At 41.2% G+C, this 20,645-nt stretch overlaps 1 protein-coding gene across 6 annotated transcripts in view; it reads right to left on the bottom strand.

The window, feature by feature from the left end:
- Window positions 1-1,331: 1,331 nt before the first annotated feature.
- DCTN4 (dynactin subunit 4) overlaps window positions 1,332-20,645 on the bottom strand; it is a 43,600-nt gene continuing 24,286 nt past the window's right edge. For 2 of the 6 annotated variants that reach the window (XM_008063748.2, XM_008063747.2), the window contains 5 exons: window positions 14,647-14,720; window positions 11,002-11,056; window positions 9,860-9,967; window positions 6,942-7,039; window positions 3,146-3,863 (listed from right to left, as the gene is read on the bottom strand). In XM_008063748.2, the coding sequence (XP_008061939.1) occupies window positions 3,650-3,863; window positions 6,942-7,039; window positions 9,860-9,967; window positions 11,002-11,056; window positions 14,647-14,720 (549 nt within the window). In that variant the 3' untranslated portion in view covers window positions 3,146-3,649. Of the gene's footprint in view, window positions 3,864-6,631; window positions 6,813-6,941; window positions 7,040-9,859; window positions 9,968-11,001; window positions 11,057-14,646; window positions 14,721-20,645 lie in introns of those variants that run through there. The other 4 variants (XM_008063745.1, XM_021715347.1, XM_008063746.2 and 1 more) reach the window with 4 other exon arrangements.

Raw genomic sequence — 20,645 nt, 5'->3', positions numbered from 1 at the left:
GAATGTCAGCTCTGGCCGGTAGCCTGCCCTCCTCTAGGCTCCTCAGGAAGACTTTATTAACAAAGATCACAGTTCATTTCTCAGCTCCCACTTGTCTGGGGTCTGTGTGCCAGTGGACTTGTTGGTGGGGGTCCAGGTTTCTGAAAAACAACTCAGGGACGTATGCTGTTTTTAGTTTCTATAGGGAATAAAACAACTCCGGACTCTAACTTCCTTGGGTACTGTTTTGATCTACTATTACCTTTTTGCTTACCAAGTTGCTCACTTCTCAAGGCTGGCTTGGTGCCTGGAATTTCTCTTGAAGAAACTCAAGATTTTCCTTGATCTCCATACTTTGAGGGGAGGGGAGTACAGACCCCTAAGAGGGGTCCCTGATCCATCTCAAGACCAGGAGTGTTGTGTTCTAGAAACCAAGCAGTCTTTCAACAAGGAAGAGAGCAACTGTCAGGTGCTACTGAAAAATTAGAGTTAAGAACCAAGACGACCTTGTATTTAAGTGTGGTGACTGCTGGTGACCTTGACAAGAACAGTTTGATCAGGCGGTGACAGCCTAACTGGAACGGGCCAGGTGAGAATGGAAGGAAGAACTGGAAAGTAGTGTTAGCTGTAAAGGCAGCAGAGAAATGGAGTGGCAGCTGAGGTGGGGTGTGAGGCCATTTCTGAGACGAGAGAAATCACACAAGTTTCCAAAATGGTAGTACCAAGTGCTAACGTCGTCCAAGTCTCGTGGTGGTACCCACTGACTAGTGTGAACATTCTCACACCTGATCTAACATACAAGGCAACAAATATAATTCCTAATTCACCAGCTGCAGGTGTCGAACCACTTCTATGAACACAAAGAATTCCAGCTTGCACTAAAACCTATTTGAGAAAACCTATTACACCATTGCTGATGGGAGGGAAAACTGCAGATGCAGTGTCTGACCAGGGAAGACAATGGGGCTGAGTCCTAAGAGATGGGGATGGCTTTAGACAGGAGGAGGGTGAGTAGTCTGTCTACATTCATGGGAGTGGAGTGACGAGGGGCAGAGGGAGGGGGATGAGTGGCCATTGGTGGAGGTGAGACCACTTTGCATATTTCAGAAGCAGTGACCCAGGATACAAACTAGTGGAGTCTAACGGCATTTATAGAATGGTTTTGAGAACATGTATCTGGGGAGCTCAAAGCGACATTTATGTTTACGTTAGTGAATTACTGAGATGTGGCTTTAGATTTGTTCACTTGAAGAGATGGAAGAAGGGAGCACGCCCCACCAACTCATACCAACTCTCAACTCCACCGTCCCCTGGCTCTGAGCCAGACTTCATGAGCCAAACACAAGACACACTCAAGCTCTGTCTGTTTTATTTCACTACATTAAGTTAAGCAATAAGGCAAACAGTAACCTGTCATTCATAAGATCAAGGAGTGTCTCTCATTCCCAAAGGGACCAAAAAGGATGTTTCTTCACAAATATTTATGACATGTAGCTCATTATGCTGATAAGCACTTCAAAAGAAAATTTTAGTGGGTAAATCAAGTCACAAATCCAAATGAACTTGGCCACAAGTTTCCAAAACTGTAGTTCCAAGTGCTAACAGCGTCCAAGTCTCTTGTGGTGGTGCACACTGACTAGTGTGAACATTCTCACACCTGATCTAACATACAACAAGGCAACAAATATAATTCCTAATTCACCAGCTGCAGGTGTCGAACCACTTCTATGAACACAAGGAATTCCAGCTTGCACTAAAACCTATTTGAGAAGACCTACTACACCAATGGCTCTGTTACTCTCTAAGTTAATTTGGCCTCTGAAGAAAAAACAGTTCTATGATCCAAAGTGTTTTTGTGTTTCCATGTCATGTGGGAATGATGACACCCATTAATTACTTCAACATCATTACTTTTGGGACAAATACCAGCTGCATGCCATAAACAAATGGTCTACAGCTGTGTGCAGTTATGCAAATGTGTAAATGTACAAAGCTACCCTCTGTCCACTTCCTCCACTGGTGGGTCTAGAGCGGTGGTTTCACAGCAGCTCTAGCAGATTGTGAAATAAAAATGTGACACTCTGTGGGGTCAAAAAAGTCAACTCACTCTCTAGTCTGCAAGTGTGTAAAGACCCATCTCCCTGCCCCAACTCCTAGGAAGCTAAACCTATTGCCAGAACCTGAGAGATGGGGATTTTTCTTTCTTACACTGTAGCACGTATATTACTCTGTGGGAATATTGGTTCATAAACTGGCTTGACCTTAAGAGTACACTTCAGTGTCTTTTAAACATTTTCACCTTTCAAGAGGAGCTTACAAGGGCTATGTCCCACGAAATACTTATTAACATTGAAAATGAGAGCAGGGTAAACAGACAATCTCTCTTTTCCTCAAAAGTCTCTTGGCCCCTTAGTAACAGTACTGTTATAGAAAGCATGGGCAGCTGGTGGTCTACTGTATCTTGCTTTAGAAAACAGCACAGAAATTAAGGATACCAAGTGAAAGCAGCCTGTCTGCTTCAGGCCAGCATTTTGGGCCACCTGCTGAACCGTCTGATGTTTACGATCAGTGGTCTTATCTGACCCACCATATGACAAAATTCTTAAACTTATTAAGGGGAAAAGTTCTTTTCCTTAATATCACCAGTTTTGGATTCAGGAGATAATAGTGAATTTCCCTTTCAGATCAGTGGAAAGAATGTGAGTTCAGATCACGCTAAAAATCTAACCTTTAAAATGCTTTCTGCATCTGAGAAGTGAACTTGTTCACTGGGATTTCCTGTGGACTCTCTCCAAGTCCCAGACACTCAGAACAACTTATAGAGTTAAAGAGGCAGAGCAGAGGAGAAGGAATACGGAGTAAGACAGACAAAGATCGCCCCCCTGTGGAAGCATCAATCCCTGCAGACGGTGGCAATATTTAGAATGAAAGGAGTTTGCTACGCCTTGACATGCCATGTAATTATTTGCTTCTCAGAGTCTTAAAAGTTCCATATCCTACTGGGAAAAAACTTAAGAGCAACTAATAAGTGCCCTGTATTCACTCAGAAGAGAGCAAATGAGAGTGTCTTAAGAATTTCACAGGTTTTTCCAATCATCACAAAACTAAAGACAACATAACAATTCTTTCTGTTAAGTGGAAATCTACAGCAAAAGGGCAGCCAGAAGGCAAGTGAAGGGATGTGTTTTAGACTGCTAGGTTACACTGAAGGGGATGCGTGAAGCAGTTGGTAAACTGGGACCAATGCTGGTCATTAACAGCAGGTCCACCTTTGGGTTATCATTTTAGTAATAAGTTTCATCTGGGAGACAGTGAGCCTCTGTGAGATCAGACTGAGGGGTGGTACAGAGTTTCTCAGGTGGTAAGTCTAACACCACTCCAAGGAACAGCCATCCCCTCTTCTAGGATGGAAGGACGCTGTTGTTACTCAACGTGCAGGGCTCAGTGAGGGAGACATGGACTTCCTAGTGTCAACAGAGGTGAGCGCAAGAGGAGCACCAGTTACCTTGTGCTCCTACTGCCTGGCCTGCGCCCCCACTTTCCTAGGAACAGGACTTGGTAGTGCATGGGTACATCGTGATAAACAAGGCCTAATGAAGCAGTGGCTTCTGCGTTTTAACGCAGGTTTATGGTGTCACTGTCCTTGGGACCTGCCCACCGGTGGGACCTTTTAGGGAAGAAGTGGGCCCAAGCTGAGTTCCACATGCTGGGTGAGCCAGATGACCTCTGTGCCCTGGTCACTTTCCTCGATGGGGCGGATGGGGGCTGCCAGGTTTTTAAAGTCATGCTTCATCTTGAAGCACACGGTCACTTCGCCCTCCTCACGCTGTGGAGTAACTTTGATGAAGATGCCCACTTTGTTGGCCTTTCTGAAGGCTATGACACTATGGAAAGAAAAGAAGCATGGCATTAGGTACGTCAAAAGGCAGCCAAAGCACTGAGACTTGCAGCAAAAGTCTTTCCCTCTATTCTTCCTTTCAGCACACAGAGAAGAGCCACAAACACCTCAGTTCTTCATCTCCAAGGTATTTTCCTATGAGATCATATTTTCTGATTATTTATTTATTTTGGGAGGAGGGTCCCTACTCTGTACCCCAGACTGGAGTACAGAGGCATGATCACAGCTCACCATAGCCTTGACCTTCTGGGCTCATGTGATCTTCCACCTCAGCCAGCAGCTAGGACTAGAGGCATGCAGCACCACGCTCAGCCGATTTTATTATTATTATTTCTTGTGGAGACAGGGTCTCACTATGTTGTCTAGCCTGGACTTGAACTCCTGGGCTCAAGGGATCCTTCTGCCATGGCCTCCAAAGTGCTGGGATTACAAGCGTCTCAGTGACCAGTCTTTTTCTGTTTTAACCAGCACAAATGGGACAAACAATTCTGTCACTTTTAAAATTATTATTCTGTTTATCACAAATACTTTCCATCCTGGTGTACATAGATTATCTACAGTCCATGTAATGGCTGCATAGTATTCAATCATGTATTTTGCCACAGCTGGTTTACACTGAGGTTTAGTACTCAATCAGGTATTTATCATACTGGTATACACTGAGATTGCTGCCAATTTTTCACTTATAAACAATGGTGCTGACATAATAAACCTTTACATTTACTTCTTTTTTTTTTGAGTTGGAGTCTCACTCTGTCGCCCAGACTGGAGTGCAGTGGCCACTCCCGGCCACCACAGCCTCGACCTGCTGGGCTCCGGCGATCCTTCCACCTCAGCCTTCCGAGTAGCCGGAATTACAGGCACACGCTACCACGTCCGGCTGACTTTTGATTTTTATTGTAGAGATGAGGTCTCGCTGCCCAGGCGGGTCTCAAACCCGCGGGGGGCTCAGGCAATCCACTCACCTCAGCCTCCCCACTCACCTCAGCCTCCCAAAGGCGCAGGATTACAGGCTGAGCCACCAAGCCCGGCTACATTTATTTCTATGCACATGTGGTAGTATTTCTCTAAGATTCAGACTGATACTAAGTTTTAATAACTGGATGCTTTAAGGAATTTTTGGAACACCGTAAGTTAGTGTGGTTTTGTAATAACCTATGTAAATTAGGAATTTTTTAGCACAGAAAAGTCTCTTGGTTGGGGTTTCCATTTCTGTCTTCCCTCACATGCACTGGCTTCAAAAAGTAAAAGGGCAATGAAATAAAAAGAATTTCGCCTACTATTCAAATGATACTCAGTTCCTCATAAGAGATGTTATTGGAATTACACATTTACATATTTAAACAGCATTAATTTCCAGAAGCATGAAAAGTCTATACAATGAGAATATAATTCTATTTTTTATTAATTTGGTTATCATTTAATCTGACTGGAATTTGACAGATGATCTTTCCAGAATTAATGTAATTTAAGGACCCACATAAAGCAAGGATTTCAGAGAACATATTTTGTATTGTCCTAACTCAATATATTTTGTATTATAGTAATTAACCAAACTGTTGATTTGTATAAGAATCATGTTAAAAAAAATTCAAACACTTAAAAATAGTAAAAAGGAAAAAATAAGTATTTTTATCCTTAGTTTCCAAGACAACCACTGATATCAAGGAAGTTTTTAAAACATAAGCACCTGCTAAAAAGATCCTCTGGGGGTGGGGTCTGGAATGCTACAGAAAAACAAAACATCTGAACTGGTGCTTCCAGAAGTCAATGCAAGTTTGGCCATCACTACACTAACCTCACCTATTTTCGCACCCATCCCACGCCACCCTCAGCAAGAGCACTCGTCTTGCTCCTGAGATGACTGCACTCTAGGAGGGCTCTTCTTGACCAGGTCTTTCCCTGGTTCTCTCTGTAGAACTTCTGGATGCTGAGCCATTTTGCTTATATCACGGAGTTATCAGCCTCCTCTTAACTGCTCCCCATCAAGATCTCTATTGTTTTTCACATGGAGTTCTCCAAACTCTGTTCCAATATCTTGCTGAGGGAGCTTTTGATCATTCTGATAAAAAAACCTTAAATGTCCCTTGGGTGCCAGTTTACTAATCTACTGTTTTTCAGCTCCACACCCACCTTTTTTATAGCTTGCTTTGTGCCACAGGATTCTATTCTGCATGGTAGGCTGAGTCCCCATCAGTCTGTCTACAGGGGCCTCTAAAGGGAGACCAGAAGCCTGGAGGAAGAAAGTCTTGCTTTCTCTTTGAGCTTCCTGCTTGCTTGTGCCACCTGTGGGTGTCATGGCAGCAAGGCTTCCTACCCAAGAAGTGGCAGTATTGTCACGGCACCCTGCTCTGCTACCATGAGATGCCAGCACCAGGCAAGCAGAGTCTCCTCGAGGCCCCACCTCACTGGAGGCCTGAGTTTCACTTCCATTTTAATAATTCTAACCATTTCCCTGTATTCTCTCTTCATAAAATTGCTATCTCTGAATTTTATGGTCATAAACCATAAAATTGCTACTTCTGAATTCTTTATATTAAATTATTTGTTCAAATCATTGATACACTTTGTCTTTAGACTGGCTCTTGACTGATACCTTCTTATTCAAGGGGAAGGTTTAGTTTTTTACTTCTCAATGGTTAGGTATGAGAGAATGCTCTATTAATTACTCTGAGGGGGTGGGGAACAAATTCAATGAAAAATCTATAGGGAGAGAATATTGTGTCTTGTCCACAACAACTATTAAAAACCATGTAATTGAAAAATTTTTATTACGTGAAGAACAAAGTCTTAAAAAGTGTGTTTACAGAATAACCCTGATGCTGAAAGGAATATCTGGAAGGACAAATGTCCAAATGTTAACAATGCTTATCTCTGGTAGTGGTGCTTTATCTCTGGTAGTCTTCATGGTAGTATATGTATTTCCCCACATTTTCTACAGTAATTATTTTAAGAAACAGGAAGACAAAAGTTATTTTTAAAACTCCAGATACAAATCGGGATACGTTAGCAGACACTCTGTATCAGTCATCTGTGGTGCATGGGTCAGAAAAAGATCACTCACTCAGGATCATCCTGGAAGTCCTGAGGCTCCGCCAGCTCATCATACTCTGCTGCTGCATCCTTGCCGGCTAAGAGGAGCTCCTTGGGAGGCACCACCACCTGCAGGCAACAGAGAGGACCACCTCAGAAGGGCTCAGGCAGCACAGGACATGCGTTCCACGGATGGAAGAGGGCAAAGCATGACAGGGACCTAGACATGTGGAAGCAGGCAGCAGCTCCAGGAGACACACAGTGTGGTATTACTTACACGGAGTATAGAGACACAGTGTTTAGAGGACAGACATTTCTTTTTTTTTTTTTTTTTTTTTTTTGAGTTGGAGTCTCACTCATTACCCCAGGCTGGAGTGCAGTGGCATGTTCATAGCCACCGCAGCCTCGTCTTGCTGGGTTTAGATGATCCTTCTGCCTCAGCCTTCCAAGTAGCTGGAGCTACAGACACATGCCACCATGCCCGGCTAATTTTTTTTGTGATTTATTGTAGAGATGAGGTTTGGCCAAGTTGCCCGGGCTGGTCTTGAATCCCCGGGCTCAGGCAATCCTCTCGCCTCGGCCTCCCAAAGTGCTGGGATTACAGGCTGAGCCACTGTGCCCAGCCTGAGGACAGACATTTCTAATAAAAGTGTAAAAACAAAGACATTTAAGGAAATGATAAAGTTAAGTGAGTGCTTACCTCACTGGGGCCTTAGTTGTGTCTTTAATGTTTTATTTCTCAAGGAGATGGGGAGTACATGGGTGTTTGCTGTATTACTCTTTGTATTTTTTGGTATAAGTGAAACAGTTAATCATTACTAGAGACAAGAACAAGATAAAGGAGACGCACAGGCTTCAACATAAAGTTTTCTGACACGGTACCAGCCGATTCTTGGTACCTGATAGTTAAACAAAAAAGATACTAAATATGTTTATGGTAATGGAAAAACAAGCCCTTGAATAACTATTGTAATACTATAAGAAAGGGATTGGCAGTAATGGGAAACTGGCGGGGGAGGGGGCAGGGGCACACCTCATCAACAAGGGTACCTGCTTCATGAACATTTATATACCTAACCCTGAATTGTACCCCATATATTCAAAATAAAAAAATTTTAAAACACATACACACAAAACCAGCTAAGCATCCTTCAGATTTATACAGTAATTAGGCCTCAACTTTGCTATGTCAGGGGTGAACAGATAAAAATGTCGACCAAATTTCTAACTGCAGATCCAAATGTGGCAGGGGAGGTATGGAGAGAGATAAAGACAAAAAGTGCATCAGGCGCTTGATTTGTCTCTGTCCTAACTGGAGCGGCTCATTAGTGTTATTTTATTTTTTAATTTATTTTTGAGTTGGAATCTCACTCTGTCATCCAGACTGGAGTGCACTGGCCATTGCTGAACGTCCACTGCACTCTTGACCTGCTGGACTCTGGTGATCCTTCTGCCTTAGCCTTCCAAGTAGCTGGAACTACAGGCGCGCGCTACCACGCCCAGCTAATTTTTTTTTTTTTTTAAGTTGGAGTCTCACTCTGTCACCCAGACTGGAATGTAGCGGCCGCTTCTGGCCACCACAGCCTCGAACTGCTGGGCTCCGGCGATCCGTCCGCCTCAGCCTTCCAAGTAGCCGGAATTACAGGCATGCGCTACCATGTCCAGCTGATTTTTTGATTTATTGTAGAGATGAGGTCTCGCTGCCCAGGCGGGTCTCGAACCCACGGGCTCAGGCAATCCACTCACCTCAGCCTCCCAAGGGTGTGGGATTACAGGCTGAGCCATTGAGCCCGGCTCTGGCTAATTTTTGATTTATTGTAGAGACGAGTTCTCACCAAGCTGCCCAGGTGGGTCTCGAACCCGCAGGCTCAGGCAATTCACTCATCTCAGTCTCCCAAAGCACGGGGATTACAGGCTGAGCCACCGAGCCTGGCAGTGTTATTTTAAAAAGGAAAAAAGGAAGTAATACTAGTAAGTGAAATCATTAAAAAGCAGAAGGAAAAAAGAAAAATGAGACAGAAAAATACTTTAAGATTATTTGAATAACAGTGAACTAAAGATACAAGCATCCTTTCTAACAATATTTGTTATGAGTATCATGCTGAATTATTAATTAGTAATAGATGATCTACAGAGAAAAGTTCTTATTCTAAAATTTCAAGAACTAGATGAATCAATAAGTAGCAAAATATCAAGAGGCCATATTACATTCATTCCTCTAATGCTGAGAGTAAAAATCCCCCATTTTGATACTGAGGTGATGCTGTCTCTCTCTACAGGAGCAGAAGGAACCTAGAGAGGCATCACAGCTTTTAACAGGAAAGGATGTTTCACTGGAGTCTTAAATAATGAATGCATCAGACTGAGCGCCTGAAAGGGCAGGTGTATTAGGGGAGCAGGGACAGGAAGGAAGCACTCTAGGTATAACAAGCAGCAGATGCAGTTCTCCAGTGGGAAAGGTTAAAATCCACTGAATCTGTTTCAGTCACAGCCACTAATATGCACAATTTGGAGCATGCTAAATTTGAGATCTGAAGGAAGGTCATGTTGGAGGAACAGAGAGATGTGAGGCCGTGAGGCACTCTTATGATGCTGTACCAAGGAATCTGGATTCATCTCAAAGTAGAGAGATGCTAATTGATTAGCAGGCCATACAGAGTTAGATTTTAGACAGATCACCCTGGCAGCAACAGAGAGGATGGGCTGAAATGAAGGAGGTGGTGTAACAACAGCAAGATCAGACAGTTACTGTCACAGTCCAGGAAAGAAAGGATGACACCTTCAAATAGGGCAGTGTGTTTGGGAATAAAGTAAAAAATGTAGGAATCAGAATCAAATGAACTTGCTGATTAGATGAGAAGATAAAATACAATGGAAATCTTTAAGCCAGGTCAAAGGAGGCCACTCCAGGCAAGGCCAGGGTCAGTCAGGATGAGGCCATGCTCTCACCTTCGCAGTGCTGTTGATGTCATCAGGGTCCCCCTCCTCACACTCCAACAGAGTCACGTGGGTGAGATTCTCCACTGGATTCGTAAGAGTCAGGAGGACCTGGCTCTCCTGGGGAACAGGAAAAACATCTCTCAGATGTGTGTCCCTACTGCCACTTGGGTCCACTTCCTTAGCTGCTACGCCAAATACTTTACAAAACCATCATCCCCCATTACTCCTGGGTAATGCCACCTCCCCATATCAATAGCTCACCACTTGTTCTGAGTGTTCACGGCTTCCTGTTTTAGTATCTGTATGTTAGACCACATACTCTCTGGAGCTGCTATTTCACTGAGGAAATGGGACAGGTCCTACCCAAAGGGCCAGTTACCAAATCTAGAAATCCTGAAAAATGTTCATTATCTAAGTGATTGTTTAAGGTTACAACTTGTCCCACCCAGGTTGCCACTTAAGGACTGAAAAGAAGGAGGCCTTCATAAGTAAAATAAGAGGCCGGCCATATATTTTAACACACACAAAAAATGGCACACCAATACTATATAAAAGCCTTTGAAGACCTCTTGAGCCATGATAACTTGCCCTTGTTTGGTATTCTTTTGAGCAAAAAAAAAAAAAAACCTTTCAAATGAATAGGGACCACACAAATGTTTCATGAGCAGCACGAGGGAAAAGGGCTAAAGAGGTTGCTGCAGAATATCCTACCATTCACTGGGGTGTGTGTGGCAGGAAGGGCACAAATGAGGACTCCAGGGAAGAGAAGGGCTCTCTTACTGGGGTGTGTGTGGGGAAGGGCGTTCAGCCGATTCCTGGTGCCTGACACATAAACACAGGAGCTGGTGGAGAATCTCTAGGCCAGCCAAGAGTGAAAAATGCTCGTGAGGTCCAACACCATCCACTTTCTTTTCCCCACCTGTGATTCCAACCTTATATAATGGGCATCCTACTGCCTCTGCATACTTTCCAAAGGTGCTATTGTTAAGAATCTCAGTCAAAGTAAGGCTCAATCCCTTTATTATCCCCAATTGTCTTCTTCTCTCACACTTGCTCACTGTATCCTGTGCCAGATACACAGTCACCCACATACACATATGCACACATCACTGATCAACTGACACTTTCTCTCCAATAAACAAGGTACTAACCTTCATGTATCGAAGGTTGGGAATTGACATGATTCTGACTTCTGGAATATAATTGCTATGCATGAATAAAAAAATGCATTAATGTTTACTGGAGTTGCTTAAATTATCACTTAAAAAAAAAATCTAGTATAGCAAGTAAAGGACTTCTTCATGTTAATCAGAACATACCAGAGAAAAAATTTTTTTAAAAAACGTATCATCACTACAGTAAGAACTTAAGATATGACACCAAACTAGCAATGAGCTCTTTCTGATATCTTATGTGAACTTCTAGTGAAGAGCTTACGTGTGTGTGTGTGTGTTTATCATGACACACATATTCCTTTGACATGTATATTTTTGAGATCTTTTAAAATTCATTTTTGCAATTCTAGAAGGCAATCAGTTATAACATCAAAAGCTGACTTATGTTGTATGGCTGTAAAATTACTACTATATACTTACTGAACATTTATATAGTACTATGTGCCAGGCAATGTTTTAAACACTTAGCAAACATTAATTCATGTAATCTTCACTGCAACTGCACAAGTATTATTATCTCCATTACAAAAATGAAGAAACTGGGCATGAGAAGATTAGCAAGTCACTGGTAAGTGGCAGAGCTGGGATCAAACCCCAGCAGTCTGGCTCCAGTCTCCTTGCTCTTAACCACTACATTACACTACCTCTCTATATAAGACAACAGAACATTATATTTTAGTGTGCTTGGTCTGGACTCAAGATATTTACCTCTTGCACCTTGGTTTTCTCAAGTAAAATGAGGACAATAGCAGTATCTAGCTCTTGCATTTATTGTGAAGAATACACTGAATAATACGTGCAAAAATGCTCAGAACAAAGCATGTATACATTTTGGTTGTTGTATATATATAACATAGATAAAATCTATTGCAGAAGCACTAACAGTGAAAAAAAGGTACACCAGGAGATCTGAGGTCTAAGTCCTGTATGTTAGGTGATCTGCCATATCGGAAAAAAGCACTTTTCCTCAAAGCAAGCCTAAGGAATTGATGTTAAGAACAGCCTGCCATTCAGGGCTCTGTAATGAGCGCAATTCCTAAGAAAGGAGTTCATCTCACACGTGTAGTCATTTCAGTAGTTCTCTTCCTTCCGAATCAGTCACGTATTAAACGAAAATGAATGTATTTTATGATAAATTACAAAGCATTTGCAAACTTAATAGTTCGTGTTTCTTTTCAACAACCCTGAGAGGAAAGTATTATTTTCCCATTTCAGAGATGAGGGAAATAAATTTAGACATAGAAAGTGGCAGACCCCATACCTGGCCCTTCAGCTCCTCCTAACTCCCCAGACCAGCACTTTCCACCTTTGTATTTCTCAGTGGCATCTTTTTAATTGCTGCATAATACCCTACAGTACAAGTTATCTCAACTTAATCAACTGTCTCCTTGTTAATAGTTAAACAGCATGACACTAAAATTATTCCCAGCATTTTGCCACCAAAATGCTATGATACTCATCTTTGGGAATGTATCTGTATTTATTGGTGCTTTTGTTTCTACAGAAGAGACTCATGAGATAGTATTGCTGGGTTAAAAGGCCTTTGTGTTTTGTTCTGATATTACCAGACTCCAAAAAGACTAGCAATTCACGATCTTACCAACAATGTATGCAAATACGCATCTACCCATATTCTCAAGAGAAGCAGATGTGATTTATGTTTTAAAGCTTTTCCTATCACATCTCAGAATCTATCCATACACAGTCCACTTTCGACTATTTGGAATTCCTCTTCAACACCTTTGCCCCACAGTCCACCTTATTGCCTCCCTCTATTTTTATCTTTCCGATTTGTGGGAATTCTCTGTACCTGGGATATTAAACTTTAGTTGTCACGAGTGCCAAATATTCTTCCCAGCTCTACAGTACGTTTTAGGACTTGGTTGCTAATCTCATCCTTTACAACTCATATTTCATTTCTGCTAAGGTTAAAGTTGCTTCTTTTCCTTAGTGGCCTCTGGGATTTTTGCCTTGCTAAAGAAGGGTTCTCTTACCCCAAAGCTAGACAATATTTTCCTAATTTTTCAAAGTATCTTTCTTGTTTGGCAGGTAATTTTTGAACTCACTGCACTCGGAAACATCTTGCGGATCACCTACCTGCAACTTGACTGTACTTTTTTAATGAAATGGTGAAAAATGAATCATTTCATATTAAATAGTATAATGTTGGAACAAATTATTTTATTATAATGATATTTGGCTTATAATGGAATTTTGGACATTGAGGAACTTATTTATAACAAAAAAATCAAAATTTTATTTCTTATATTTTTTCTAACGGGTGGTAACTTATGAAACAGTCACCGACATGCATTGCAGGTTCACTGATACATGTTATGCAATAGTAATTTGTCTGATGTCTTCCACCTGTTTTTTCTATTTGAGCAGATAATGCAGTCTCATTTTCTTTTTCTCCCGCATTGATAATATGTAATTTTTATTGTCCAGTCCTTTGTTCAAAGATGATGTGGAGGGATATACTCATAATTCCTGAAAACCACTTCTCAACTGATTGATGATATCTTAGTATATATTCCATTTCTTCGTTTGCTTTTTCGTGCAATTTGAATGGAAAACTTCAAGAAAACATACATTTAAAAAAAATCTGTACTGATGGCCAGGTGTGGTGGCTTAAGCCTGTAATCCCAGCACTTTGGGAGGCCGAGGCAAGAGGACTGCCTAAATCTGTGGGTTCAAGACCAGCCTGGTCAACAAGGGGAGACCTCGTCTCTAAAATATATAAAAAAATTAGCCAGGCATGGTAGCACGTGCCTGTAGTTCCGGTTACTTGGAAGGCTGAGGTGGAAGGATCACCAGAGCCTGGCAAGCCAACGCTGGGGTGACCATGAGCATGCCACTGCACTCCAACCTGGGTGACGGTGTGAGACTCTGACTTAAAAAAAAATCGGTACTGGCATAAGTTTATTCTGTATAATCACCAGCAATCTATGTCCCCTGAAAGGTGACATCTGAGTGGTTTGCTAGATTTAAGATGTCCGCACAGAGGGAACATTCTAGTGCGCAGGTTAAAAGTAACGCTTAAGTCTAGTTAGTTGAGTAGTGGGTAAGTTTTAAGTGACAGTGTATATCTCTAAGTAGGACCATTCAGATAGCCTGATAGATCATTTTTCTACAAATTTCCCTTCTACTTACAAGTTCCAGAGAGCTAATAGTGACTCAATCACTTTTATCCCCACTCAATGAGGAATTACAAAAACACAGATAAATAAAATAAACACTGGTACAGGGATGCTCTTCAATCTGTTATACTTTATTTTTTAGTTTTTTAAAAGTGTATTCTCAACCTCAAGTATTTTATAATTTGTAATGAATGACTAGTAACTCTATAGCCAATAATCAATATATCATATTGCCCCAGATCATACTAGGTCCCTGTGTCCTTGATAAAAACATCCTTGATTCCATATCTATAGATTTACCTTAAACTTCATGGCATATAACTAAATCCAAAAGCTAAACAGGAACAGGATATCATGATTATTTTGATGTAATTTTCCCTTTCTTTAGTCTGAGAGTAAACACATTTCACACTGAAAAACCCAAAATTAAAACCCCAAGTCCCCAAACAATAACCAAAAACACCAATCCCAAAATACTCACACAGCAACCAGTTGGATTTTGAATTTGATAGATGTTGGATTAAATTCTGGCTTGCTCAAGTTATGTTCACATTTCTAAAAAGAAAACAAATATAACACATTATCACAGGAAAACAAGGCACAGCCAGGCTCAGTGGCTCAGCCTGTAATCCCGCATCTTGGGATTACAAAAAAAAGAAAACAAGTCCCACAGAGCTGCTGATTCCTAAGGACAGCACTCAAGGGAATGTGGGGTTGTTGTACTCTACCACAAGACTGTATACTTTGAAATACAGTTATACTAACCAAAATTTACAAAAGATGTTTGGACTTCTGGATATAGGCAACCACCCTATCTAATATTATTATACCTTTACAGTGCTTAAGAACTACTGAAATAGCAACAGATACCGAGTACTTCCTATGTGCTAAACAATGTGCTCATTGGTTTAAATGAATTTAAACATCACATCAACTTTATGAGGAATATAGGCACTAAAACTATTGTTTCTATTTTATCAATGATTAAAGAGTCAATAAAAACAGAAGCTGAGATTTAAATCCAAGTAGTATAATTCCCAATCTTATGCTTTATTTATTTTATTTTGAGTTGGAGTCTCACTCTGTCGCCCAGACTGGAGTGCAGTGGCCACTCCCAGCCACCGCAGCCTCGACCTGCTGGGCTTCGGCGATCCTTCCGCCTCAGCCTTCCAAGTAGCTGGAACTACAGGCACGCGCTACCATGCCCGGCTAATTTTTGATTTATTGTAGAGATGAGGTCTAGCCAAATTGCCCAGGCGGGTCTTGAACCCGTGGGCTCAGGCAATCCACTCACCTCAGCCTCCCAAAGGCACAGGATTACAGGCTGAGCCACCGAGCCCGGCATCGATCTTATGCTTTAAAATACAGTTAAAATTACTGACTACTTTCATAAATACATACACCTGGTTACAGTTTTCTTTAACAGTATTAAAAAAATGTGCCCAACGTAAAGATGACCATTACCTATCTGTCCCCTTGTCCCTCTCCCCAGATGGCCTATGCACATAAAAGTACAAAACACACATCATCTTTTTTCTCTCACAGCAACACAAAGAGGACTTTTTTTTTTGAGTTGGAGTCTCTGTGGCCCAGGCTGGAGTGCAGTGGCATGCTCACAGTCACTCCAGTGTTGACCTGCTGGGCTCTGGCGATCCTTCCATCTCAGTCTTCCAAGTAGCCAGAACTATAGGAGCATGCTACAAAGCCCAGCTAATTTTTGATTTATTGTAGAGACGAGGTCTTGACAAGCTGTCCAGATCTCGAATGCACAGGCTCAGGCAATCCACTCTCCTCAGCCTCCAAAAGTGCTGGGATTACACACCAAGCCACTGAACCCGGCCAAGAGAACATTTTATACATTATTTTGCCCTTTGCTGTATTCACTTAGTCTATCTTGGAATTAATTCCATTCCAGCAGAGAGTCTCTGTGTCCCACTGTAACAATTTTCATAATTTATGTAACAGGATACAAACTGATGGACATTCAATATATTGAAACATCCATTATTTTGCTACTATAAATATTGCAGTAATGAGTGTTCTTGTACACAAATCATTTCCCATGTGTATCTGGTAAGATAATTTCCTGAGTAGATCAAAGGGTGTATGCATTTGTTATTTTGACAGATACTACAAACCAGTAACTTTGGCCAATATGATTATGAAATGACATCTCATCACAGTTTTAATGTACATTTCCCTGATTACTGTATATATTTAGATATATCTTATATTTATTGGTTATTGAGCTATCTTCTGCCAAGACTTGTTAGTATCTGCTGGTTATTTTTATACTGGGTTATCTTTACCATGTTGATTTGCTGAAGCTTTTTATATATTCTAGATACTAATCTATTATTATATACCTCAGAAATTATTTTTTCTCAGTTTGAGGCCTATCTTTTCATTTCTTCATGGGTTTTCTTTGAGATGAGGATAAAGTTTCACTTTTAATGAATTCACATATGTAACTTTACATTATAAGGAGGAACCCCCCCCCAAGAAACTCCAGAACTTATTTATTTTAAAAATTGTGTATTTATCCTTACATGTCTAAACTTCAGCCACCTTCAAAGCACTATTTGATGCAATATACCTATTGAGATGCTTTTTCTACTGCAGTTTTTGAACTTGTCAATTTTGATGCCTTTTAGCGCTTCTGCTGTTTTTTGTTTTACCTCTTCCACATTGGCAAAACATTTCCCTTTGAGAACTTTTTTCATCCAGGGAAACAAAAAAAAAGTTGTTTGGACGAGATGAGGTGAATAGGGAAGGTGAGGTACAGGGGTCATGCTGGTTTGGGTCAAAACCTGCTGAAAACTCAGCGCAGTGTAGACAGGTGCATTGTCATGGTGGAAGAACCAGTCACCTGTTCGCCACAACTTGGGACAACTCTTCCGCAAATTGTGATGCAACCTTCTCAAAACTTTGGTTGACCATTTGATCCAGAGGAACAAATTCTGAGTGTACTAAAAGGAGCATGCACACCAAAGATAACTCTGGGTTTTTTCTGGGTCCCCCCTCATATAAGTCTGAGTTTATTTGTCTTATTTACAGAAATAAGTCACGAAGAATAAAATAAGTATTCTCCTACATTTCCTTCCAGAAGTTTTGCTCTTCACACTTGCTCTATAAATTTGCATAGTTTCTGCAACTGACCTTTAAGGTGTGAGGTAGCAACCCAATTTATTTTTCATATAATAATTTGGCTTAGCAAAATTTAATAGACTATGCTTTCGCCAATGATCTACCATGTTATATTTAATAAATAATAAATTTTCTCATATGCATGAGTCTATTTCTGCTTTTTCTATTCTGTTCTGCACTTAGACACTTAAAAAATTTTTTTATGTACATTTTTGTATTTTCCCTTCTTTCTTACACAAAAAGTCTCCTGCCTACCATTCACCCTGCTTTTTACATTAAAAAAATATATTCCATGGCTCACCTATAATCCTAGCACTTTGTCAGGTGGAGGCGAGAGGACTGCCTGAGCCCAGGAATTTGAGTTCAGCCTGGGCAATTTGGCAAGACCTTATCTCTAAAATAAAACAAACAAACAAAAAAATCAGCCAGGCATGGTGGCACAAGCCTGTAGCTCCTTCGAGCTACTTGGAAGACTAAGGCAGAAGGATCATCTGAGCCCAGCAGTTTGAGGCTGCAGTGATTATGAGACTGTACTCCCCCCTGGACAATAGAGTAAGACTCCAACTCAATCAATCACTCAATCAAAATATATCTCATATCAGTACATTTTTAAAATACATTTACAGTACTCCTTGTGTGGATATACCACAATCTGCACATTTTGGCTGTCTTTGTGGAGGTGTAAGACAAACTCCTAGAAGAGAAGTCAAAGGGACAAAAGGTAACTAATTTTTCAGTAGGTATCACTAAATCAATAGCACATTATGTAACTGACATTTACATATATTTAAATTAATTTAATTTACATATAACTATTCCTGTTATTAATCTTCTTTAAGGAATTGGGTTCTGGTTTTGTTGCTCTTTTGCGCTTTATACTGGTTTCTTAATTCATTAATACCTGCTCTTCCTTCTAGTCCCTTTGGATTTAACTTGCTGTTCTTTCTCTAACTTCTTGAAATGGATGCTGAGCCCACTAATCTTTTCATCTTTCTTCTTTTCTAACATATATACCGAATAGCTAAGCACAACCTTAGTTACATCCTGTAAGTCTTGCTATATAAAAATTAATGATTTCTTGGCCAGGCTCAGTGGCTCATACCTATAATCCCAGCACTTAGAGAGGCCTGGGACAATGCACCTAGCTTTTTCTTTTTTTTTTGGAGACAGGGTCTCGCTATGCTGCCCAGGCTAAAATGCGGTGGCTATGCACAGGTACAATCATAGTACATTACAGCCTCAAATTCCCAGTTCAAGTGACCCTTCTGCCTCAGGCTCCTGAGTGGCTAAGACTACAGGTATGCACCATTGCACCCAGCTAACTAATTATTAAATAGCATCAAAAATCCTGCCCCAATTTCCCCAAATATTTCATAAACTCTTCCTTCTTTCTTTTATCTTTCCCTTCCCCTTCTTCCCTTTCTTTCTCTTCCCCTGGACCCTTTCTGTGTTCTGTTTGAATCAGAATCTATATAGAATTTATACATTGTGCTTGGTTGGTATGCCTCTCTTCTAACCTGGAGTACTATTTGATAACATTAGCCACTAGCGACATGTGGTTTACTTAACCTTTGCACTCCAAGACATCTTGTGGATCACCTACTTGGAACTTGACTGAACGTTTTTACAAAACAGTGAAAAACGAATCCCTTCATATTAAATAGTATAGCATTGGAACTATTTTATTATAATGATATTTGGCTTATAATAAAATTTGACATGACACAACAAAAAAAGTCAAAATTTTATACCTTATATTTTTCTAACGTGTGGTAACATTTGAAACAATCACCAACATGCACTGTAGGTTCACTGATAAGACGTTGTGCAACAGAAATTAGTTTGACATTCCACCTGTTTTTCTATTCCAGGAGACAATGCAGTCTCCTTTTCTTCTTCCTATATTAATAATATGTAATTTGGCCGGCTTGGTGACTCAAGCCTGTAAACCCAGCACTTTCGGAGGCCGAGGCGAGAAGAATGCCTGTGCCTGAGGGTTCGAGACCAGCCCGGGCAACTTGGTGAGACCTTGTCTCTACAATAAATCAAAAAATTAGCCAGGCGCGGTAGCGCAAGCCTGTCGTTCCAGTTACTTGGAAGCCAGAGGTGGAAGGATTGCTGGAGCCCAGCAGGTGGACACTAGGGTGGCCATGAGTGTACCTGCACTCCAGTCTGGACAACCAAGTGAAACTCTGACTCAAAAAAAAAAAATGTAATTTAATGTTCAGTCTGTTGTTCAAAGACAATATGGAAGGATGCACTCCCGATACCTGAAAACCACTTCTCAACTGATTGATCATACCTCAGTATGTATTCCATCTTTTTATTGGCTTTTTCACACACTTTCAATGAAAAACTTCAAGGAAACATACCTTTTTGAAAACTTTGCACTGGTATAAATTTGTCCTATATAATCACAAGCAATCTCTTTATATCCCCTGAGGGGCCATCTGAGTGGTTTGCTAGATTTATGATGTCTCCTCAGAGAGGACATCTGAGTACAAAGGGCTACATGAATTAAAATGAAACACTGGCCAGGCTTGGTGGCTCAGCCTGTAATCCCAGCACTTTGGGAGGCCGAGGCAACTGGATTGCCTGAGCCCGCAGGTTCGATACCCGCCCAGGCAACTTGGTGAGACGTCGTCTCTACAATAAATAAAAAAATCAGCCAGGTGCAGTAGCACGCAGCTATAGTTCCAGCTACTTGGAAGGCTGAGGCAGAAGGATCACCGGAGCCCAGCAGGTGGACACTAGGGTGGCCATGAGTGTACCTGCACTCCAGTTTCTATTCCATTTTGTTTTCAGTTTATTTACTGAAGAAAGTGCCATTTGCTCTGTATATTCTCAGCCTGGATTTTGCTAATTTTTCTTCTTTTTTTGTTTTGAGTTAGAGCCTCACTCTGTCACCTAGGCTGGAGGCAGTGGCACGCTCACAGCCACCCCAGCGTCAACCTGCTGGGCTCAGGAGATCCTTCCACCTCAATCTTCCAAGTAGTTGGAACTAAAGACGTGTGCTACCACACCCGGCTAATTTTTTGATATATTGTAGAGACATGGTCTCACCAAGTTGTGCAGGCTGGTCTCGAACCCCTGGCCTCAGGCAATCCTCTCGCCTTGGCCTCCCAAAGTGCTAGGATTACAGGTTTGAGCCACTGCACCTGGCCTCTTCTTTCTTTTAAACTAATTTTTATTATTGGTCTTCCCCTACCAACGCTAGCCTAAAGGCATTACACTCTTTCACTATTCTTTTAGTGGTTAGCATTATGTACTTAACCTTAAGATACTTCATTTTTCCACATTCGTAAAACTGGTTTAACAGTGGTACCTTACTCA

The sequence above is a fragment of the Carlito syrichta genome, unplaced genomic scaffold (assembly GCF_000164805.1).
Source record: "Carlito syrichta isolate Samal-C Ts95f unplaced genomic scaffold, Tarsius_syrichta-2.0.1 Scaffold307020, whole genome shotgun sequence".
Taxonomy (NCBI): Eukaryota; Metazoa; Chordata; class Mammalia; order Primates; family Tarsiidae; genus Carlito; species Carlito syrichta.
The sequence above is the reverse complement of the archived record's forward strand: the minus strand, read 5'-3'. Positions and strand labels throughout refer to the sequence as shown.